Raw genomic sequence first — 20,057 nt, forward strand, 5'->3', positions numbered from 1 at the left:
AATCCTGGGAATGGTAGTTTATTATGGCACCAGCACTCTCTGGCAGAGGAGGATAAATGTCTCACAAACACAACAAACACAACCATCCCATAGTTGTGTTTGTTGTGGAAAGAGCCTCGGTTGCCCAAATACTCTTTGGCCGCCCCATGGGGAGAGAATCTTTGGGGAAGATTGCTCCCAGGGCTGTCAGGAGAGCCATGAAGAGGGGATATGTCCTGCAAAACCCATCCCATAGTTCCTCTGGAAAGAGCCTCGATAGCCCCAAATTCGCTTTGGCTGCCCCATGGGGAGATAATCTTTGGGGAAGATTGCTCCCAGGGCTGTCAGGAGAGCCATGAAGAGGGGATATGTCCTGCAAAGCCCATCTGGTGCTCAGGCAGAGGTGGAAAAGAAAAAAAGAAAAGTTAAAAATGGTGTTCAGTGGCTCTCCTCACACATCAGTCTATGAAAGAGGAGCAGAGGGGAAGTGGCAATCCATCGGAGGAAAGGCTATTATGCGAATGGAAGAAAATGGCGCTGGCAATGCAGAAAGAGACCAAAGAGGGTGACACCCCCAGGCCAGCCCATCGCGCTCCGCTCCTCCCATCCAGTTGACCCAATTCAAAGGCCGAAACGTTCCTATTTAAATACCCCGAATCCTATCCCGAATCAAGGAAAAATTGTAGGTTTGACCCTTCTATTTTTTTTAACCCGGATTATACGCCATTAACACGGATTAAATAAAAATCCGCTTTACAATTCGGATTTTAGTGGGAACGATTGCGGGTTACTCTGGAACTGTTCAAGAGTTAATTCGGTTTCTAATAGGAACGCTATACCTTGGATTCGATTTGTAACACGGAATATAAGCCAGTGAGAACACCCCCTAAGTTTTATGGCACTAGGTCACTACCTTCTTGGCCAGGCTGAGAACTTTTCAGCATCCCCATGTATGTGGACACCTGCAGTGGGTTACTAAAGCATGAACTATGAGTTAGTCAAGGGAAAACATGGGCAATGGGCATAGTTCTGCAACACTGTACAAGAAAAAGAATGACTTGCTGACAGGCTTAACATTGAGAGTGAAGAAGTGACACAAGAAGTCCAAGACAAAATGAAGGCTTCATGCGTGACTAACAAAGGGATGGCAGTGTCAAGAAAATATGGTGAATTGTGCACTTATTCAGTTGAGCCCCAGCTGACATTCATTAGTCATTAAATACTGTTCCAAGTTGTATGGCACTGGGGCCATGCTTAAAAGTGAATAATGAATCAGAAAGCATAAGCTGACTCAGAGTCCTGGTTCATTACTGTATAGTACATTATGAAACTAAAGCTGGTGAAGAGCCTTAATTTGTCCTCCAACATTATTATTCTGAAGCAAAGAGTCTTGAAGCAGACCTCTAAACTTTTAATAGTTAAGGATCCATATCAGAACCTAATAAACTACTAAGTGAATGCTTCCAAAGGAGTTTAAGTGATACCTAAGACCAAAAACACTACTACTGGACTGGTAGACTAATATTAATTAGTGGCAGTGCTGGCAGTTGATAAAAGTGATGGCTCTTGATAAAAAGCCCTATGGACAGTAGTGCTGGTGTTATGGCTAGCACAATTTCAGTTATTTTCAGCCAACTGGCTATTATTTTACCATGATCAAATGCTAGAATTTGGAAAAGTTACATTATGGGCTACAAGTCTCAGAATCATACATCATGAGGGATTCTGGGAGTTGTAAACTACAAGGTAACGTTTCCCAGCTTTGTCAAACACAGCCTAACATTTCACAAAACCAAAATCCCTACTGGTTGTATTCAGTCATAATACTAAAAGTGACTAAATTGAGACTGTAGTACATCATGAGAGGGCATGAATTATTAGAAAAGACAAGGGGCCTGTGCTTGCAAGACATGAGCAGAGCAGTTAAGGACAAGGGATCTTGGAGATGTCCCATGCACAAGGTTGCCATGAGTCAAGGTCGACTTGAGGGCAGTTAAAAATGACAACAAACTATGTGAACAAGTATTCCCCCCCCCAGGTTCTCACATTCCCCCCACTTTTGTGTATCCAAACATTTGGAAACTTTTGTTTTTATACAAGTGTAGTTTGTTGGCTTTTCTGAAACGCACACTACACATGACAATAACTATGATGGTTACTTTAAAGCAGGGTTGGGAATCAGGAGGCTCTTTCAAGAAGTTGGTGAACAGCAACTCCCAGCAGTAACATAGCCAATGATGAGACAAGGTGGGAATTGCTGTTCAATAACATCTGGAGGGCAACCTGAAGCTCATCTCAGCTTTAAAACGTCAAGCTGATTTTTCAAGTTTCCTTTTTTAAACAAAATACTGTAGTGTTTTCAGCTGATGCAATTATCAGTGGCAATAGTTAAGCAAAAATGGAAGCTTCTGAACTCCTTCCCCATGGGCTATGGAGGAAGAAGAGCTATGTAAGTCCAAGGAGTCTAGGCCTGAGCACATGGCATTGAATTGTAGATTTCTTGTCAATTCAGAACATGAGCACTATATGGGAAAATTACAGTGCCATTTTTTAAAGAGAGTTGCTTGTCCACTGACAGTGCAGCAGTTGGGGGAAATCAAGTAGTGCAGCAAATCATCTTTTGAGAATTAGCTTGTTTTACATCAATTCACAAACCTCTTTTCATTATTAGCAACAGCTTCAAGACTTTTAACAATCTGCTGCTGTACTTCTAATTAAAGACAAATGTTTTAAAACTGCTTGAATTTTATTTCACCAAAACCTCCAAAGTGAAATGCTCAAGCCTAGTGGCAGTATACGCATGTAGAACAGCAAACTCTTTTACCACTTCTAAAATTGAACTATCTCCTACCAATGAAAAAGTGCTGTGGCACTCTATGAACAGATGGGTATAATATATGTCCATATCCAAGAGCAACTGGGAACCCCTATAAATGACAATTACAGTACTTATATAAATTTTCACATGTGGGGCCACCAATGAAAGATCAGTCATGTAATTAGGCTTCTTGGGCTACTGACTCATTATCAGTCACTTAGCATCTATCAACACTGTCAATAAAAAAATAAAGATTTGCTGAATTCTAACAAGAACCAATGTATTTACTCCAATGGAGAGTCAGCAGACCTCATTAAAGGGAGGATAATCCAATGTTACTTACTGTTCTTCCACGGTAATACATATGGCATGGACCTGGGAGCACGAAGGCATGATGCTAGGTGATTCTTATTTCCCATTGTTGTATTTGATCCAGACCTGGGGAGCAGAGAAGGAAAATATTAATGTACTCACTCCTTTTAATTCACCCAAGTACTTCTAGTACAGGGATGCTTAGGAACATTAACTGCCAACCTGCTGAGAAGTTATGTCATTGAAACCCGACTTATGATTCAGTATGGTGTAGTGCTTTGAGTGTTGGACTATGACTCCTAAAAGCAGGGTTTGATTCTCACTCTGCCATGAAACCTACTGGGTGACCCCAGGCAAGTCACATGCTCTTAGCCTCAGGAGAAGGCAATGGCAAACCTCTTCTGAACAAATCCTGCCAAGAAAATGCCATGATTAAAAGGTCACCACAAGTTGGAAATGACGGAAGATACAACAATGTTTAATTGCATTGTTGTATTCGCACGAAGGGAGGCTTAGCTATGTTCTTGGGACCACTGCACAACTGGAGCTAGTAGAGTGGCTGTTCTGCTATGGGCCCTACTGTGCAAAGGCACCTCCCATTGTGTGATCCCAATATGCAATGGAGGTCCCTGATGACCAACAAGGCACCCCTGCATTTGAGAAAGTAGGCTTAGGTCTACAAAAGTTGATCCTACCAGTTTCTTTCTTTCACTTAATCTCAAAGGAGCTATGAGATCCCTTTGCATACTGATTTTCCAGAATGACACAGCTATGTCTTTGAATTCTGCAGTTCACTAGGAAGGCTGTGTATTTAATCAGAGAAGCAGCTATGTCATCATAAAGTTATGCATTGTAGCCTCTGACACACAATCACAGCCAGCATTTCTTAAGAAAACCAGTCACAATTATTATTATTAACCTTTATTTATATAACGCTGTAAATTTACATAGCACTGTACGGACAATCTTTTTAGTTGAACGGTTCCCTGTCTTCAGGCTTACAATCTAAAAAGACACAACACAAAAGGAGAAGGGAACGGTGGTGGGAAAGGGGATCTGGTCCATCAGTTCTTCTCTCCCTCTGAGGCCTGGACCAAGGCAGATGGACTGGAGGGCTTGCCTTTTAATACAAGATTAATACACATCCTGAGGCAGACAAGGGCACACACCTGGGAATGCTTCTCTAAACAATATAGTCTTTAACTCAATTTTGAAACTGGTTAGAGAAGTCATGAGGTGCGCACGCGGGGGAAGAAGGTTCCAAGAGTGAGGGGCGGCAAGTGAGAAAGGACGAATCCAGGACGGGGCAGTGGAAATCCTAGGCTGGGACAGGAGACCTTGACTACCAGAACGGAGGGTACGAGTGGGAATGTAAGGAGAAAGAAGTTTGGATAGATAAGGAGGGGCCAGTCCATGGAGTGCTTTGAAAGTCAGCAACGACAGCTTGTACCGGATGTGGAAGGGGAAGGAGAGCCAATGAAGGGAGGAGAAGAGAGGAGAAACATGGTCAAAGCAGTGAGCAGATGTGATAATACGTGCAGCTGAATGCTAGACAGAGATTAAAGGATAGAGGTGAGAGAGAGGAAGCCCTGTCAGAAGGTTACAGTAATCTAGTTGCAATACCACTAGGCAAGAAGCTCAGTCTTGGACATGCTGAGCTTCAAGCACCGATGCCACATCCACTGAGAGATAGCACTCAGACAAGATGAAACTTGCTGTTCAAGCCCCGGGGAAAGATCAGGGATGGAAAGATACAGATGAGTGTCATCAGTGTACAGATGATAGAAGAAACCAAAAGAACTGATGCGTTTTCCTAGGGACAATGTGTATAGAGAAAACAAAAGGGGACCCAAGACAGAGCCTTGGGGAACTCCAACAGATAAGGGAACAGAGGATGAAGTCTGACCACCCATGACCAGTGCAAAAGATTTACCTGACAAGTAAGATTTAAACCAGTCGAGAACAGAGTCAGAGAACCCAAGGTCAGAAAGTAAATCAACCAGGAGACAGTGATCCACAGTGTCGAAGGCCGCAGACAAGTCGAGAAGAATGAGAATAGAGTAGAGGTCATTCGCCTTGGCCTGCAAGAGATCATTTGAGATCTTGGTGAGAGCCGTCTCTGTAGAGTGCCATGGGTGGAAACCAGACTGGAAAGGGTCCAGGATGGAGTTGGCTTCGAGAAACTCAAAACAGAGAGAATTAATGACCCGCTCCAGAACCTTAGAAAGAAGAGGAAGAAGAGAGATTGGATGATAGCTAGACAGAGGGATTGAGAGAGGGTTTCTTCAGAATTGGGGAAACTAAAGCATGTTTTAAGTCTGAAGGGAAGGAACCCGGAGAGAGAGAGAGAGAGAGAGAGAGGAGCGAGGGTAGAAAAGAAGGGGCTATAGAGGTTAGAAGACGGGAGGGAATAGGACCAAGAGAACAGGTTGTAGGTTTGGAACAGTTTAGCAGTGCAGAGAATTCATCCAGAGAAACAGATAGAAACATAGAGAGTTTATTAGTAGAAGGTACCAGGAGACTGGTGGTAGGGGGCAAATCAGGAGGAACTATTTCCAATCAAATAGTAGTGACTTTTGTGATGAAGTAGTTGGCGAAGTCAGTGGGGGAAAATGAGGAGAGGACAGGGGGAGAGGAAGGTCACAACAACCTTAATAAATTCTAGTGATATGTACCTGCACCATGCCACCTCTAAAATATAAATACATTTCAAGTAACTGATTTGCCAATACCTTCCATGAATATAATCATATCTGGCTCTCCCCCATCTATAACACTACTAAACACATCAATGCTACACTACACACCATTAAGTAGTACTGTACTAAATACTACACATTTTAAGGATTAATCCTTACAGAGATCCTTAAAAGCAGGCCACTATTTATACCACAGAACTGAGGCTGAGAGGCAGTAGCTTGCCTAAGTTCATCCATCAAACTCTCAACTTAGATCTTACAAAGCATGGCTCCATGCTTAGTCATTGCATCGTTAACATCTTTCAATTCCTCAACAGTATTAAACAAAAGGTTACTAAAGTAAAACTGATCATCTGAATATTGCAATTTAGAACAGTAAAGCTGATTTGTGCTAATTATTCCTGAAACATGTTCAAAGCAGAGACTTCATTAGGGCTTAAATGCAACACCAAAAGTCACTTACTGCCTGTCCACAGATAATATGCTGTAAGCACTCCATTTACGAAGCTGAGATGGCAATAATGACCAGACATTCATTACACCTCATTTCCCATCTTTGAAATGCAATTATACTTCACAAGTGGTCAAATTATTTTCAAGTCTGTGAAGCAATAGTTTACAGATGCCCAGGTGTTAAAGGAGTTAATTTTTGGTGAGTCATGATGGATTAAACCCACTGTCAATGTTTTTTTCTTTAAATCAGAGGCATGTCAGCAAACATCTTTCAGCACAGCAACTGACAAAATGCTATAATAGGCAGGGAGTTGCTTATCAAAAGTCCACTTAGGGCCTGAACAGACAGGCCAAAATAAAGCTGCTTTGAGTCACTTTGGAGGTATGCTGTTTAAATGACACACACATCTTAAGAGGCCAGAAGCTGCACGAAGCTGCACTCCAGTCCTTAGGACTGAAGCGTGGCTTTGGCGTGGCTTCCGGCCTCTTAGGACGCATGCATCATTTAAACAGCACACTTCCAAAGTGGCCCACAGCAGCTTTATTATGGCCTGTCTGTTCAAGCCCAAAGACTTCAGCCTACAGGTGGGAAGAAACACCAATGTTAGACCCTAGATCACTGCTTAGGTAAATTGTCAAACTTAAAGATAAGCATTCCCTTAGAGCTCACTGATACCTCAAAGAGTCTACAAATGTCAGATATAGTAGACATGTCCATCAGAACTGCTCCCCACCAACTTGCACAGGATGGGCTTGCACTTCTCTATCTCTACAGTCAAGAAAGGAACTTCACTGTAAGTAACAAATGTCTCATTCTCAGAGCAGAGAAGAAGGGCCATCCAGGAATCTAAATACAGGCCCCAGTGACTGAATCTGTTAAGGGAATTACCTGCTGTTAACACTCACCTGCTAAAAACCACATGAGCATAAGTGAACTTGTCTACTTATATAATATATAGTGTACTTATTTCACAGAGGGGTGTTAATGTGGGGGGGGGGAGTAGTAGATATGGCTACAGCTGCTGCTGCTGTTCTGGTAGAGGAAGGTGTTACATTTTATTGATGGCTGCCCTGAGCTGTAGGGCAGGATATAAATATTTTAGTAAACCAATAGAGAGAACAGGTAAAAGGAAGTAGAAAGAGAGAAACGTCGCACTCAAGATGGATGGAATCTATTAGAGATCACAAGTATGAGTTTGCAGGAGTTAAGCAGAGCAGTGGAGGACAGATTTCTCATCAGCAGGGTGTCCATGGGTTGAGATCGACTCGAGGGTAGTTAACAACAACAGAAGGCAAGCCTTTAAGCTCTTAGGAGGCTGGGTTCCCCCCCCCCCCAGGAAACAAGTGAAGAACAAATTGTAGCAAGTTCCCTAGGAAGCAGGTAAAGAACAAACAGATAAAGAAAATACCTTCTGCCTTTTTGCCTCTCCAACTAATGCATAGTGGTGCTATCTGTAATGCTGTAAACCTGCTCTGAACAAAGCTTGCAGAGAAAACCCAGTGACAGTTCATCTTAGGGTCACAGCCAACAAGTGAAGGCTGAAGAGTTAAGACCATCTGGTCGCTGCAAATTTTACAGAGAGGAGGATTAGCAGAAAAAGTCAATGAAGCAGCTGTAATCTTTGTTGAATGTGAAATGATATGCTTAAATTTTGGCAACTCTAGTAATACATATTTGATGGGAAAACAGGATTCAATCAACTATCCAAGCTGGAGGCATTGCGTTTTTCCCCCAAAATTAAGAAGGGAGGGAAAGAGACAAAGAAATTATAGTTTTTCATCTATAAATATTAAAATGCCAATCACACATCCAGCTCATGGTCTTTTGGGACATGTGAGAGGGCATGAGGCAAAAAACAGGAAATAGGTTCCTGTGAATGGTGAATAATAAGAGTTTATCTTTGGTCTAAAGTTAGGATCCAGACAGAGAATGACAGTATCTTTCCCAAACTTACACTAGAAAGCATTCATGCTTTAGATACAATCCTGGGAGATTTAAGGGTCACCATAGTTCAAGTACCATTTACTGTACAATGGTCTGCAGAATACCTCTGACTATGACTGAACTGTGCCCAACTTTCCAAAGGAAGGCAGCAGTGGCCCATAAGAAATGCAACTTTTTCTCCCTTAGAACTGATTCTAGGAAAGCAGTCAGTGACATGGTTTGGGTTAGGATCATTTTCAGTGATCAGGGGAGAAGGAAAAGTCCTGGAAATTCTAATTTGATTTCCTTTCAAGCACTTTTAAATCCATTGGCAAATCACCACCATTGCAACAGAGGCTTGTTGGAGAAGCCAAAATTTTGCTCACATACCCAACCTCCTTTTCCACCCCTATTCTGCAATCTCTCTCTCTCTCATATATATGCCAGGAAAGATAAGTAGGTAAGAGTAATTTATTATTATTTAAAAAGCATTTATTTCATTTACCATCTTCATTTTGCTTGCTGTTTCTGCTACCCAGACTTAACTAATGGTTGGTAGATGAAAGTCACCACTGGGGTAGGGGAGACTAGCTGCTCGCTTGTCTGCCAACAGTTGCTTAAGCATTATCTATCACAAACAAGAACCCCCCCCCCCTCCAACAAGGAGGGGAAAGCCTTTTAAAACATAAAGACTGTTTCATTTAAATTTCTGTATGTGTGTGTGTGGGGGGGGTCTGTTTTGTGTGTGGGCATGTGTGTGCCAAACTAGGAAAAGGTTCAGGGAAACATCTTTGAGGAGGCAGTGGATGAGCAGTTAACAATTAACAATTGCTGTGTGCAATAAAGTGTTAGCATAAACGAGCACTGTGATCCTGGAAAGGAGTGACAGAAGAGAAAACATAGTGATTGCATAGTAAGTGTTTTGGGTTTTTTTTAGAAAAAAAAACAAACCTTAATTTAGTAGAACAGCCTTGTGCAATAAGGCCCTAAGGACTGCGTCTCTATTCACAAAAGAAGAGCACAATATGGCTAAGTTCAGGGTTGGGAAATGTGTGTCCCTTCAGATGTTGGATTGCAACTCCTTTCATTTCTTACCACTGGTTATTCTGGCCAGGGCTAATGGAAGTTGAACTCTGGAAGTCCAGAAGTTGATCATTCCTGGCTTAGGTATCACGAAGGCCCTGGCTATAATGCAACCTACCTGTTTACTGCACAGCAGCTGGTGCCCCAAATGAAGATAGAGTTTGACTGGTCCACCAGATCTGCCAAGATAAACAGATCATCAAAACTACTGTTGTACAACAAACAAGAAACATAGGCCTGTTACAGACTGCCAAAATAAAGCTGCTTCGGGTCTCTTTGGAGGTATGCTGTTTAAATGATGCATGCATCCTAAGAATCCGGAAGCTGCACCAAAGCTGCACTCCAGTGCTTAGGAATGGAGTGTGGCTTTGACGAGACCTCTGGACTCTTGGGACCCATGCATCATTTAAATAGCATGCCTCCAAAGAGACTCGAAGCAGCTTTATTTTAGCAGTCTGTAACAGGCCATGGCCTGTTACAGACAGCCAAAATAAAGCTGCTTTGAGTCACAGTGGAGGTATGGTGTTTCAATGATGCATGCGTCCTAAGAGTCCAGAAGCCACGCCAAAGCCACTTAGGACTGGAGCGTGGCTTTGGTGCGACTTCTGGACTCTTAGGACGCATGCATCATTGAAACACCATACCTCCACTGTGACTCAAAGCAGCTTTATTTTGGCTGTCTGTAACAGGCCCATATAAAGTAAAATAAACTGCATTCTGTTTGAGAGAATAACACTGATCTAGCATCAGCTGTATGAGGGAACAATGTAAATTTAGAGGAGTATGACAATTTATATTCTTAAGCTATTTATATCCTTAAACTATAAAATGCTGCATTTTTACATAGCACAGGTGGGTTGGAGGAGAACAGATATTTGTTAAACATATATTTTCATGATAATAGTGCTTCAAGAAGAAAAGGATTTCATCTTACAGTTGTTCCACTCAAATATCTGCTACATAAATCTCACTTCACCTTTGTCCCAATCTTCTTCACATGGAGGAGACTGCCATGAACTTATAACATTAACTTCTCTTCTGTGGTTATTCACCTGATTTGCTAGAATAAAGCAGATTTGTTGTCACTCAGAACACTTTAAAAATGTTTTGCTACACACCAAGCCTTCATTTTCTGGTACGGCTCAGGGCTTTTTGCTTAGATATTATAGCAAATGGAACTAATGTCAAAACATATACCCCATATTGTGCTGCCTACTTATTGTTTTTTAATTAATTATTTCCCCCTTTTTATTAGTTTTATTTAAAAAATTACTCAAAGAAAAACCAATACAGTATAAAAGACAAACATAGGCATGGTGCATGGATACAGAAACAACAGATCACTTCCTTCTATTTGGACCAGCTAAAAATAGAATAGAAAGTAATTTAGTTCATGCTTGTTTCATGCAATCTTTCTGCAGAGTTTACTGGGTGCTTGTCAGATTGGAGGGGAAAGTCAAGAAGCAACATGTCCTTTGAGAAGTCTAGCTGACCACTCAGTGGTTGAAGACGTTGAGAACTGGTCAGTGAGGAAAGCTGAAAGAAAGAAAATCAACTCATTCCAGATGTGGCGCTGGAGAGAAGTGCTGAGGATATTGTGGATGGCCAAAAAGTCAAACAAAAACCAGAATGACAAAACAATCATGAGAAGGCATAACTCATTAGAAAATACAATAATGCTGGGAAAAGTAGAGGGTTGCAGAAAGAGAAGACCGCACATCACATGGACAGACTCAATCAGGGAGGTCACAGGCATATATTTGCAGGACCTAAGCAGAGCAGTGGAAGGCAGGGAGACTTGGAGGTGACTCATGCACAGGGTCACCGTGAGTTGGGTGACTTGAGGGCAGTTAACAATAACAATACTCTTGAGAATTCCTTCCTTTGTAGATGCTCAACGGGATTTATAGGGGGAGAAAACTAGATGCATAACCAGTCAGTCAAGAATTTCAATCCCTAGATCGGACTGACGTGGCTGTTTTAATAAAATGACTCTTCCCATGTGTTTTCCAACAAAATCTTGTAGATGCCTCCTTCATTTCAGATATGTTATCTTTACAGAGTTCTTCATAAAAGTTAGAGGTTGGACTTGTGACATTTCCTCTACTAATACAAGGTGAGAGGTAAAAGAGATCTGAAGCATTTGAAACTTATTAGGCTTTATATGCCCTAGCTGTGTTGTCAGATTTTCTATTGTATAAGTTTCTCATTTGTGAATAAACCTCTAATACATTAGACTCTACAGTCTTTCCATTCTTTAAATTGTGTAAATTTGTCTGTCATTTAGAATTGTAGGTGTAGAAGAAATGGCCTTGAAGGGGATAGTTTAGAAACTAGTGTGTGGTCTCATTGTGTCCAAACAGTTAATGAAATGCATACAAATGGGCGTTGTAGTTTCCTGAATTGCTTTCTTATAGTTTGAGAGTAGGATCAGAAGGAAACAGTTTAAATTTACCAACCGACTTTTCCACTTCATTAAGCATTCTGCGTTGGTAATCTGAAGCTGTAAGGGGTTTTGCTGCTGCAGTCCTCTCACTCTTCTCCTTCCAGCTATCTTCTAGCTTGAGATCTCTGGTTTATCTCCTTCCTGTGGTAAGAGTTTGTCTTCGTCCATCACCTACTCTTCCACTTCTGGGAGACTCGAATAGCTAGGGCCTCTGAGATACGTGTTTTAATTGTTATCGTCATGACAGTGTCTTTATGCATAACAATTAATTTAAAGCTGAATCCCCATTTGTATTTTACTCCCCCTTGTTAGTGCAAGAGCATGAAAGATTCTGACACTGCATCATTTCCTTAAGGTCTCTGGTGAGGGGGTCTTGGAAGATTTGTGTCTTGTGGTTCGTGTAGTTTAAATCATCGATAGCATCTTCTTTGCCCTCTTTTCCTCCTTTATTTGCTTTGTTTGGACCATGTGCCATACATCCTCTGCAGGCTCCAGTTTATCCAGGCCTTTGCAGAACCCAGTATATGCTTTTAGTTCCTTCACAGGTGGATGGGCAGGAGGCTGGCAAAAATCTGAGATTGGCTGATCTGTAAACTACTTTGTTCCTTGCATTTGAAAATGTAGTTAAATGTATTTTCACTGTTTATTCTCACTCCAATTTTGATAAGATTATTGAGATCATGCTGCACATTCTCTTTAAGCATCTTGCATGTTGGACCATCGGCCACTCCATCCCACCCAAGTTATTGTTGTGGGGTTTGTTTTTTAACATGAGCTGGCTTGGTCAGAATTTTGCATTTATTTAGAACAGCTATAGTTTAATGTTACTTGAACTGATTTCCATACCAAGCCTGGAGAATTCTAAGGGCACCTTCTAAAACAGATATGATGCATCCAAAACACCACACAAAAAGATAATATAGGTAATGTATCTACCAAGCATGATTTTAACTCACCTGTTCAAAGTTATGGCACTCTGAAGTAGAACCCAGGAACAAATACTCTACTTACTGGTAACATAACCAAGGTAATAATGTAACCCATTTCAGATTTAAAAGGTTTTCTGAAAATACCACTTGCCCTGAGTGCCAGCTGCAAACTACTGTTCAATTCCTGCTACTCTGGTCTAAACGCAACTGCTTATTCCAACAAGTGTAGTAAATTCCAGGTTTGCTATATTTTTGAGAATAGAGAGACAGGATCCTAGTTCATCTCCAAAACTATCCAGGTTGTATTTGATCTTTCATACTCTTGCCCATCTCAGCACAAGAGATCTGAAGCATCCATCCAATGTGTGGATAAGTAAAGTATTCTGACAGAAACATTGAAGACTAGCTAGCACATTGTGGTTTGTTTTAACCAAGAGAAGAAGAAAAGAGGCAAATTATAGGATGCATTTTCTTGCAATTCTTTTCCAGGTGAAGCATCACACCAGCAGAGAAAGTCACCTTTAGGTAGGAAGCTAATATTCAATTTCCTCAGCAGGAGTTTGTGCTGTAAACGTCCTATAAGCTAAGAACCTTCATTCATTTACTTCATAAAAGGACATGTAATAACAACTTTTTGTCCCTGCCTGCTTGCTTCATACGAGAGCTGAACAGGAGATGTTGAGTGACTTAAGATCTTTATTACCGATGCCCTTCTTTGCTGGCAGGAATCTAAGTCGTTTTCATTTTAATGTGTAATTTAAGGTACAGGATTTAACAATAAAAATCACTGGTTTGTAAAACCAGATGCTCAAAGTGTGTGCAAGCTTATTAGGGGATGAGGGGAGCATTCTACTCATGTTACTCCAAACCATGGATCAGTCAGCACAAGCAAGTTTTTAACACACATAATAAACCCTGAAAGGACTTTTAGAAGACAAGAGGAGACAATTTGACAACAGCCCTTTTAAAATGTTACACAGGTTAACATTTGCAGCTTCTAACAGGTTAACACAAACAGATTTCTTACCAATGTCCTGCTCAATACATCTTTTGTCATCACAGCTTGATATGTGTTGGCTGAACTCTTCTCTGGGGACCTGATGACGGGCATTAAATGGGCACGTGACCAGCTTTTTTACAAGAGTAGGATGGTTCTATGAAGGCACATACATGTAGTACATAGTTAGCAAAGCCACAACTATCCTTTACCAATCAGAATACAAATCTTTGCCCAACTGCTTTACTTTCATCTATGCAATGCAAATATCAGAAACTATGTACAGATTGAGTCTTTCTTATCTGGAATTCCAATATTCAAAATATTCCAAAATTCAAAATTGTCCATGTGGGTGACTGAAACAGTGACACCTTTGCTTTCTGATAGTTCAATGTACACAAACTTTGTTTCATGCACAAAATCATTTAAAATTATTTAAAATGTTCAGGCTATGTGTATATGTTACACATGAAACATAAATGAATCTCATTTAAATTTGAGTCCCACCCCCAAGAAATCTCATTATGTATATGCAAAAATTCCAAAATCCCAAAAAATCCAAAATCTAAAACACTTCTGGTCCCAAGTATTTTGATTATGGAAGACTACGTCTGTACATGTGTTTTTGCAAAATCTTTTATCTTAACCATAGCAACCTATTAAACCTGAAAGACATGCACATCATGCAAAACAGGCTGTCCAAAAACAAGCATGAAATTCCACTAGTCATGTAAGGGTTCTGTTCTAGAAGCATGAAGTTCCTGGGGTGAATTCCATACAGGTAGACAGATGGCAACAGTTGTGGTGCATTGCGCATGAGCAGCAGTGACATCCATTTGGTACACTCTATTAAAGTATACATAGTATATCCCATCACATCCAGAAGACTCATGGATTATCCCATATATCATTAAGACGTGGTTTGAGCATTGGACTATGACTCTGGAGACTGCTCAGCCATGAAACCCACTGGGTGACCTTGGGCAAGTCACAATTTCTCAGCCCCAGGAGAAGGCAAACCTTCTCTGAATAAATCTTGCCCCCTTCCCAAAAAAACCCATGATAGGTTCACCTTAGGGTCACTGTAAGTCAGAAGCAACTTGAAGGTACACAACACACATACATATATTAAGACACTGTGAAGTACATATACCTACTCTGTGTGTTCAGGTCAGTCTCCTGAAAATGCCGCAAAATGGCTGGCAATGCTTCTGAATCTGCACAAATTTGTGGTGGCAGGGTGGAAATGGGCAAGTACTTGTAGGGAAGTAATGCAGCCAACCACTGGCCGTGACCACCTTTGCATAAAAGAACCAAGGTAAGGAAGTGGAGAGACTCATACATATTCTGGAATATTTACAAAAAATCGCCATTCAAACCAACAGGGCTTGAATATCAGTGGATTTCCATTTTCTTGGGTGCGTGTGTGTGTGTGTCCAGAATGGATCCCCTGAGAAAATGTAGGAGCAAATGTTTATGTGTGGCCCAAGTACCATCAGCATTATACTTTCTTGTCAGTCTAGGACCCCTCTGTCAAGGATTATGATAGCTTTTCATGTTATGAAATTCTTAGCAACACTCTTTTAAAGGGGAAAAAAACACCTTGCCCTTTTCTTAAAGTGATGAATATGAAAAGCCTTACTTAAAAACATAGTATGTATTCTTTATGGCTAAGAAATATTTGTCACTCCAGAGGACCCAATAAAAATGGTTTCTACAGTTGAAAAATGTTGCTGTGTGCCTTCTAGTTATTTCAGACATGTGGCAATCATAGCAAGGCACACTGTTATACCAAGCCATGTTAGAAAAGAAGGGAATGGTGTACAATTTGCTGAAACTCATTTCATAAAATGGGAAAAGAGAACATATTTTAGAAGTGATCATATCACTTATTTAACAGGAAATAAAGATTAAAAAATCATACACATTCAACCCCAGCATTTACATATACAATTTTCATACCTTACCTTACGGCATTTGACAAGGTGGTAGGGGAATCTACATGCTCTAATCTGATGATTTTTGTCATATGGACACTGTAATAGTTTCTCAGGATCCAAAGCATCTACTACAAAAGAACACACACAGGATGACAACATGCTTTCAAGTCTAATGGGCTCCCCCTCTTACTTCAATTAAAATACGAAAACACACAAACATATTAGAACTGAGCAGATCAGTAAGAAAAACTATCAGTCTTTAGTATTCCATAGTCACAAAATTACTTTTATGCTTGGTGGCTAATTAAATTCCCTCAGAAGATTTAGACAATTAGGGCACTAAACAAAAGAATTTGCAGTTAGCAGTGCAAGACAGTGCTGCAGCTGTTAATGAGCACATTTATGAAATAAACAGAAAGCTGGAGAGAAACTAAATCCTTGAAATTATGCAATTAGATAGTCCAATTAAAGGAGTTACTCAAGGAAATTGAAGAAATATCACTACATTGTCCTCACTGGTCTTATAAAACACATGAATTTTGAGCTCCTTTCCTTAAAGAGGGGAAGTTACTGTGCTACAATCTTTACAAAACAGCAAAGAGTCTAGGGGTAGGGGAAGTCAGGGAAGGAGACCAGGTGCTGACCTGACGCTGCTCTCAATCCAGCAGAAGTAAACAAATTTTAACAACAACCAGGAGTATACGCACAAACCACAGATGCACAAGAGAAAGAAATAGGAACAACACAACAACACAGGACATTAAGCTAACCATCGGTGATTAGAACGCCAAAGGTGGAAACAAAGAGGAATCAAAAACGGTAGGCAGATTTGGTTTTGGCAAAAGAAATGAAGCAGGTGAGCATCTGATAGACTGCTGTGAAGCCAACAATCTATTCATTGAAAACACCATTTTCATTCAGCCAAAGCGAAGGCTATACACATGGACATCACCATATAGACAACACAAAAACCAAATACTTTATATAATTGGAAGCAAAAGATGGAGAAGCACCGTTTTGATGGACAAGACCAGATCAAGTATTAAGAAAAGAACACAACTAGTCATCATACCATTTCAACAGAATTTACTGTAAATACAAGGAATAGATTTGAATTACTATGCACAATAAACCCGGAACCAGATGAACTATGGTCAGAAGCCAGGGACGTAAGAAAAGAAGAATGCAAAAAGACACTTACAGTAGTCAAAAAGAAAGAGAAGAAACCATGGATGTCAGCTACAAGCTGTAAAAGAAAGAAGAGAAGCAAAACAAAAGGGAGACAGGAACAAACTCAGAACCATGAATGCTACAGTTCAACGAATGGTGCAAATAGATAAAGACAATTACTACAAAGATCAATGCAGAGAGATAGAGGACAACAACAAAAAAAGAAGAACATGAGACCTATTCCACAAGATCCAGGAAATCAAAAGAAAATTAAAACCAAGAACTGGGACACTCTATGACAATAAAAACAGCATTATTCAAGATCAGGAAGGAATAGAAAGACACTGGATGCAGTACACAAAACAGCTATATAAAACGGATAACAAAACGAAGAACATATGGATTGAAGAGGCATATGAAGATGAACCCCAAATTCTAAAAACAGAGATGGAAGCTGCAATTAGAGAAATGGGAAAAAATAATCTCCAGGAACAGATGGTATTCCAATTGAATTGCTTCAATCAACACTAACAGAATCAACACCAGTGCTAACCAACATATGTCAACAGATATGGAAAACAAAGCAATGGCCAACAGATTGGAAACGATCAATATACATCACCATCCACAAATAAGGAGACGCAAAAGACTGCAGGAACTATAGGACCATAGCTCTAATCGCTCATGCAAGCAAAATCATGCTAAAAATTCTGCAACGTAGACTCCAACCATGGAGAGAAATCTCAGAGGTGCAAGCAGTATTCAGGAAAAGAAGAGGCACTAGGGACCACACTGCAAACATAGTGGCTAATGTAGTGCACCAAGGAATTCCAAAAGAAAATCAGCATGTGCTTTATAGACTATAGCAAGGTTGTGAACCGCCCTGATCTTGGGAAGGAGCGGTATATAAATAAAAATTTTATTTATTTTATTATTTATTAACTGCATAGATCACGAAAGACTATGAAATGCCCTTAAAGACATGGACGTGCCAACACATCAGATAGTCCTAATGAGGAATCTTTACTCAGGACAGGAAACCAGTGTCAGGATGGAATATGGAGAAAGAGAATGGTTCCCAACTGGCAAAGGGGTCAGACAAGGCTGCATCCTCTCATCCTATATGTTCAACTTGTATGCAGAACGTATTACAGAAAAAGCAGGATTGGACACAGAAGAAGGAAGCATGAAAATAGGAGGAAGGAATATCAACAATCTAAGATATGCAGAAGACACCATACTACTAGCCAAAACATCACAGGCTTGTAACAACTACTAAGGAAGATCAAGGAGGAAAGTGAAAAGGCAGGCTTATTGTTGAACATAAAGAAAACAATCATAAGAAGACTAAGAATGGGGAAGGCAGTTATGAAAGAACTAGAAACTATCCTAAAATGTAAAGACATACAACTGAGCATGAAAGTTAGTATGGATGTGAGAGCTGGACAGTGAAAGAAGCAGATAGGAAGAAAATTAATTTGTTTGAGATGTGCTGGAGAAGAGTGCTGAGGTTACCATGGACAGCCAATAAGTCAAACAAATGGCCACATTCTTCCTTTGAGTACTGCAACTTGTGACAATTTAAGGGTGAGCCTGATCTCAACCTATTCTTAAGATGTATTGTTGTGACAGCTTCACATTTAATTACAACTTTTAATTTCCATCTCTACCTACCTGCTACTTGCTCTTCTCCACTTAATATTTTGCAGTTGATGCTTTCATTTAGGTGGTTAGGAAAACAGACACACTAAATCATTCACACATTTAACGTTAGCGCATTTTGGCTAACATTAGCATCCATTTACCCTGCAAATACCAGAACCATCTGTCTCTATTCTCAATCAGAAGTCTTCAGATAAACAAGAAAAAGAGCAACCAAAAACAGTGATGTACCATAGCTGTCTTCTGTGTCCATAGTTTGGAAACGGATGGAATCTTTCAGAATGTTATGATGGTATCCCTGAGATTCATAGGTCTCTAAGAAGTATCTGCCCTAAAGGGGATAAGCAAGATGATGGACATTATTTTAGTTAACAGACAAGTAGGTCATACAGCTATAAAATATACCCCCCAAAATGCTAAGTACATAAAAAGAAGCTGCTTGTACTATTTAATTTCCCTTCAGATCCAAAAAAGTGAAAGAGAGGGACTGGACCCATCCACTACTGGCCCCACTGTTTGGCTATGGCTAGTAAAAGCACTTTCTCCCAGTTTTTATAAGGAGTAACAGAAAATCAACACAACTAGCCCCATAAAAATAACAATTATATCTACAGCTACTCTCATTCCCTGGCTAGTTACTTGTATATTGGCTCATTTACTCTTTAAAAAATCAGAAATCAAAACCTTCTGAACTATTTTATTGTTTGTATGTTCAGTGCTGTGTAAATTTACAGCGCTATATAAATAAAGCATAATAATAATAATAATAATAATAATAATAATAAATATGCTATTTTATACTTATGCATCTTATCTGAGTTCACAGGCTTCAAAATAAGTGGCTTTGGGTCCTAAGATGCTGTGCTGATTTGTCTATTAAGATACCGCAAATTTAGGCAACATTTTAAGAGAGATCTCAGTGGGCTAAGCAAAGCTTTATGGTCAAGAGCAAGGAAACTGTAATCCAGATAACTATTCTTCACCTGTCTGAGAGTGCTTGTACATATAGCAGACATCCTGCCTTATCCCTCCTAAAACACCAGGGCTATTCCAAGACAGCAATATTAAGTTTTAGAATGAGTAGAATATTGAAGTCTGGCTTTAACTGCAGTTTAACACATATGTTAATAGAGAGATGTGTAGGATAGAAAAATGTAAAAGCCTCTAATGCTTGAATTCGAAGCAATTCATTCACTAAGCATCACTGCCACAGAACGTTAAGTCATATTTTCATGAAAACCTCTTATGTGCAGGGAGAGGTGGGAAATATAAATAAATATTATTATTATTATTATTATTATTATTATTAATTAGGCTGGGTCAAACTAGAATCATCCAGAGCTGGAAAAAATACATTAAAAAAACATTTTAGTTTCAACTGGGATTGTTGTGGGTTTTTTGTTTGTTAAAAAAAGAGTTTTTTGCATTAATGTGTAGGCCTAAACCAATAAAAGACTAAATCAGAAAATTAAGTAGCAAAATGCAGTTCAGAAGTTATGGCCAACAAAATAATAATAGTTCTTTAAAAAGTGCTTTTTTAAAGCAAGTTATTTTGGTTGAACTTATGTTAATTGAAGGATTTGTTTCTGAACTGCATTTAATGCACTATCAAGTGATTAAAAAGAACCAACTGACAATGACCAAC

The 20,057-nt window shown here is 39.9% G+C and overlaps 1 protein-coding gene across 10 annotated transcripts in view; it reads right to left on the reverse strand.

Moving 5' to 3' along the window:
- LOC149322754 (gametocyte-specific factor 1-like) overlaps positions 1-20,057 on the reverse strand; it is a 39,459-nt gene that overhangs the window by 14,247 nt on the left and 5,155 nt on the right. For 7 of the 10 annotated variants that reach the window (XM_089482681.1, XM_089482670.1, XM_089482653.1 and 4 more), the window contains 6 exons: positions 18,644-18,743; positions 15,608-15,708; positions 13,671-13,797; positions 10,245-10,328; positions 9,387-9,447; positions 3,141-3,235 (listed from right to left, as the gene is read on the reverse strand). In XM_089482681.1, coding sequence (XP_089338807.1) covers positions 3,141-3,235; positions 9,387-9,447; positions 10,245-10,328; positions 13,671-13,797; positions 15,608-15,708; positions 18,644-18,743 — 568 coding nt within the window. The remainder of the gene's footprint in view (positions 1-3,140; positions 3,236-9,386; positions 9,448-10,244; positions 10,329-13,670; positions 13,798-15,607; positions 15,709-18,643; positions 18,744-20,057) is intronic. The other 3 variants (XM_089482692.1, XM_089482637.1, XM_089482700.1) reach the window with 2 other exon arrangements.

The sequence above is a fragment of the Sceloporus occidentalis genome, unplaced genomic scaffold (assembly GCF_023333645.1).
Source record: "Sceloporus occidentalis isolate IW3139 unplaced genomic scaffold, rSceOcc1.0.p SCAF_1, whole genome shotgun sequence".
NCBI lineage: Eukaryota > Metazoa > Chordata > Lepidosauria > Squamata > Phrynosomatidae > Sceloporus > Sceloporus occidentalis.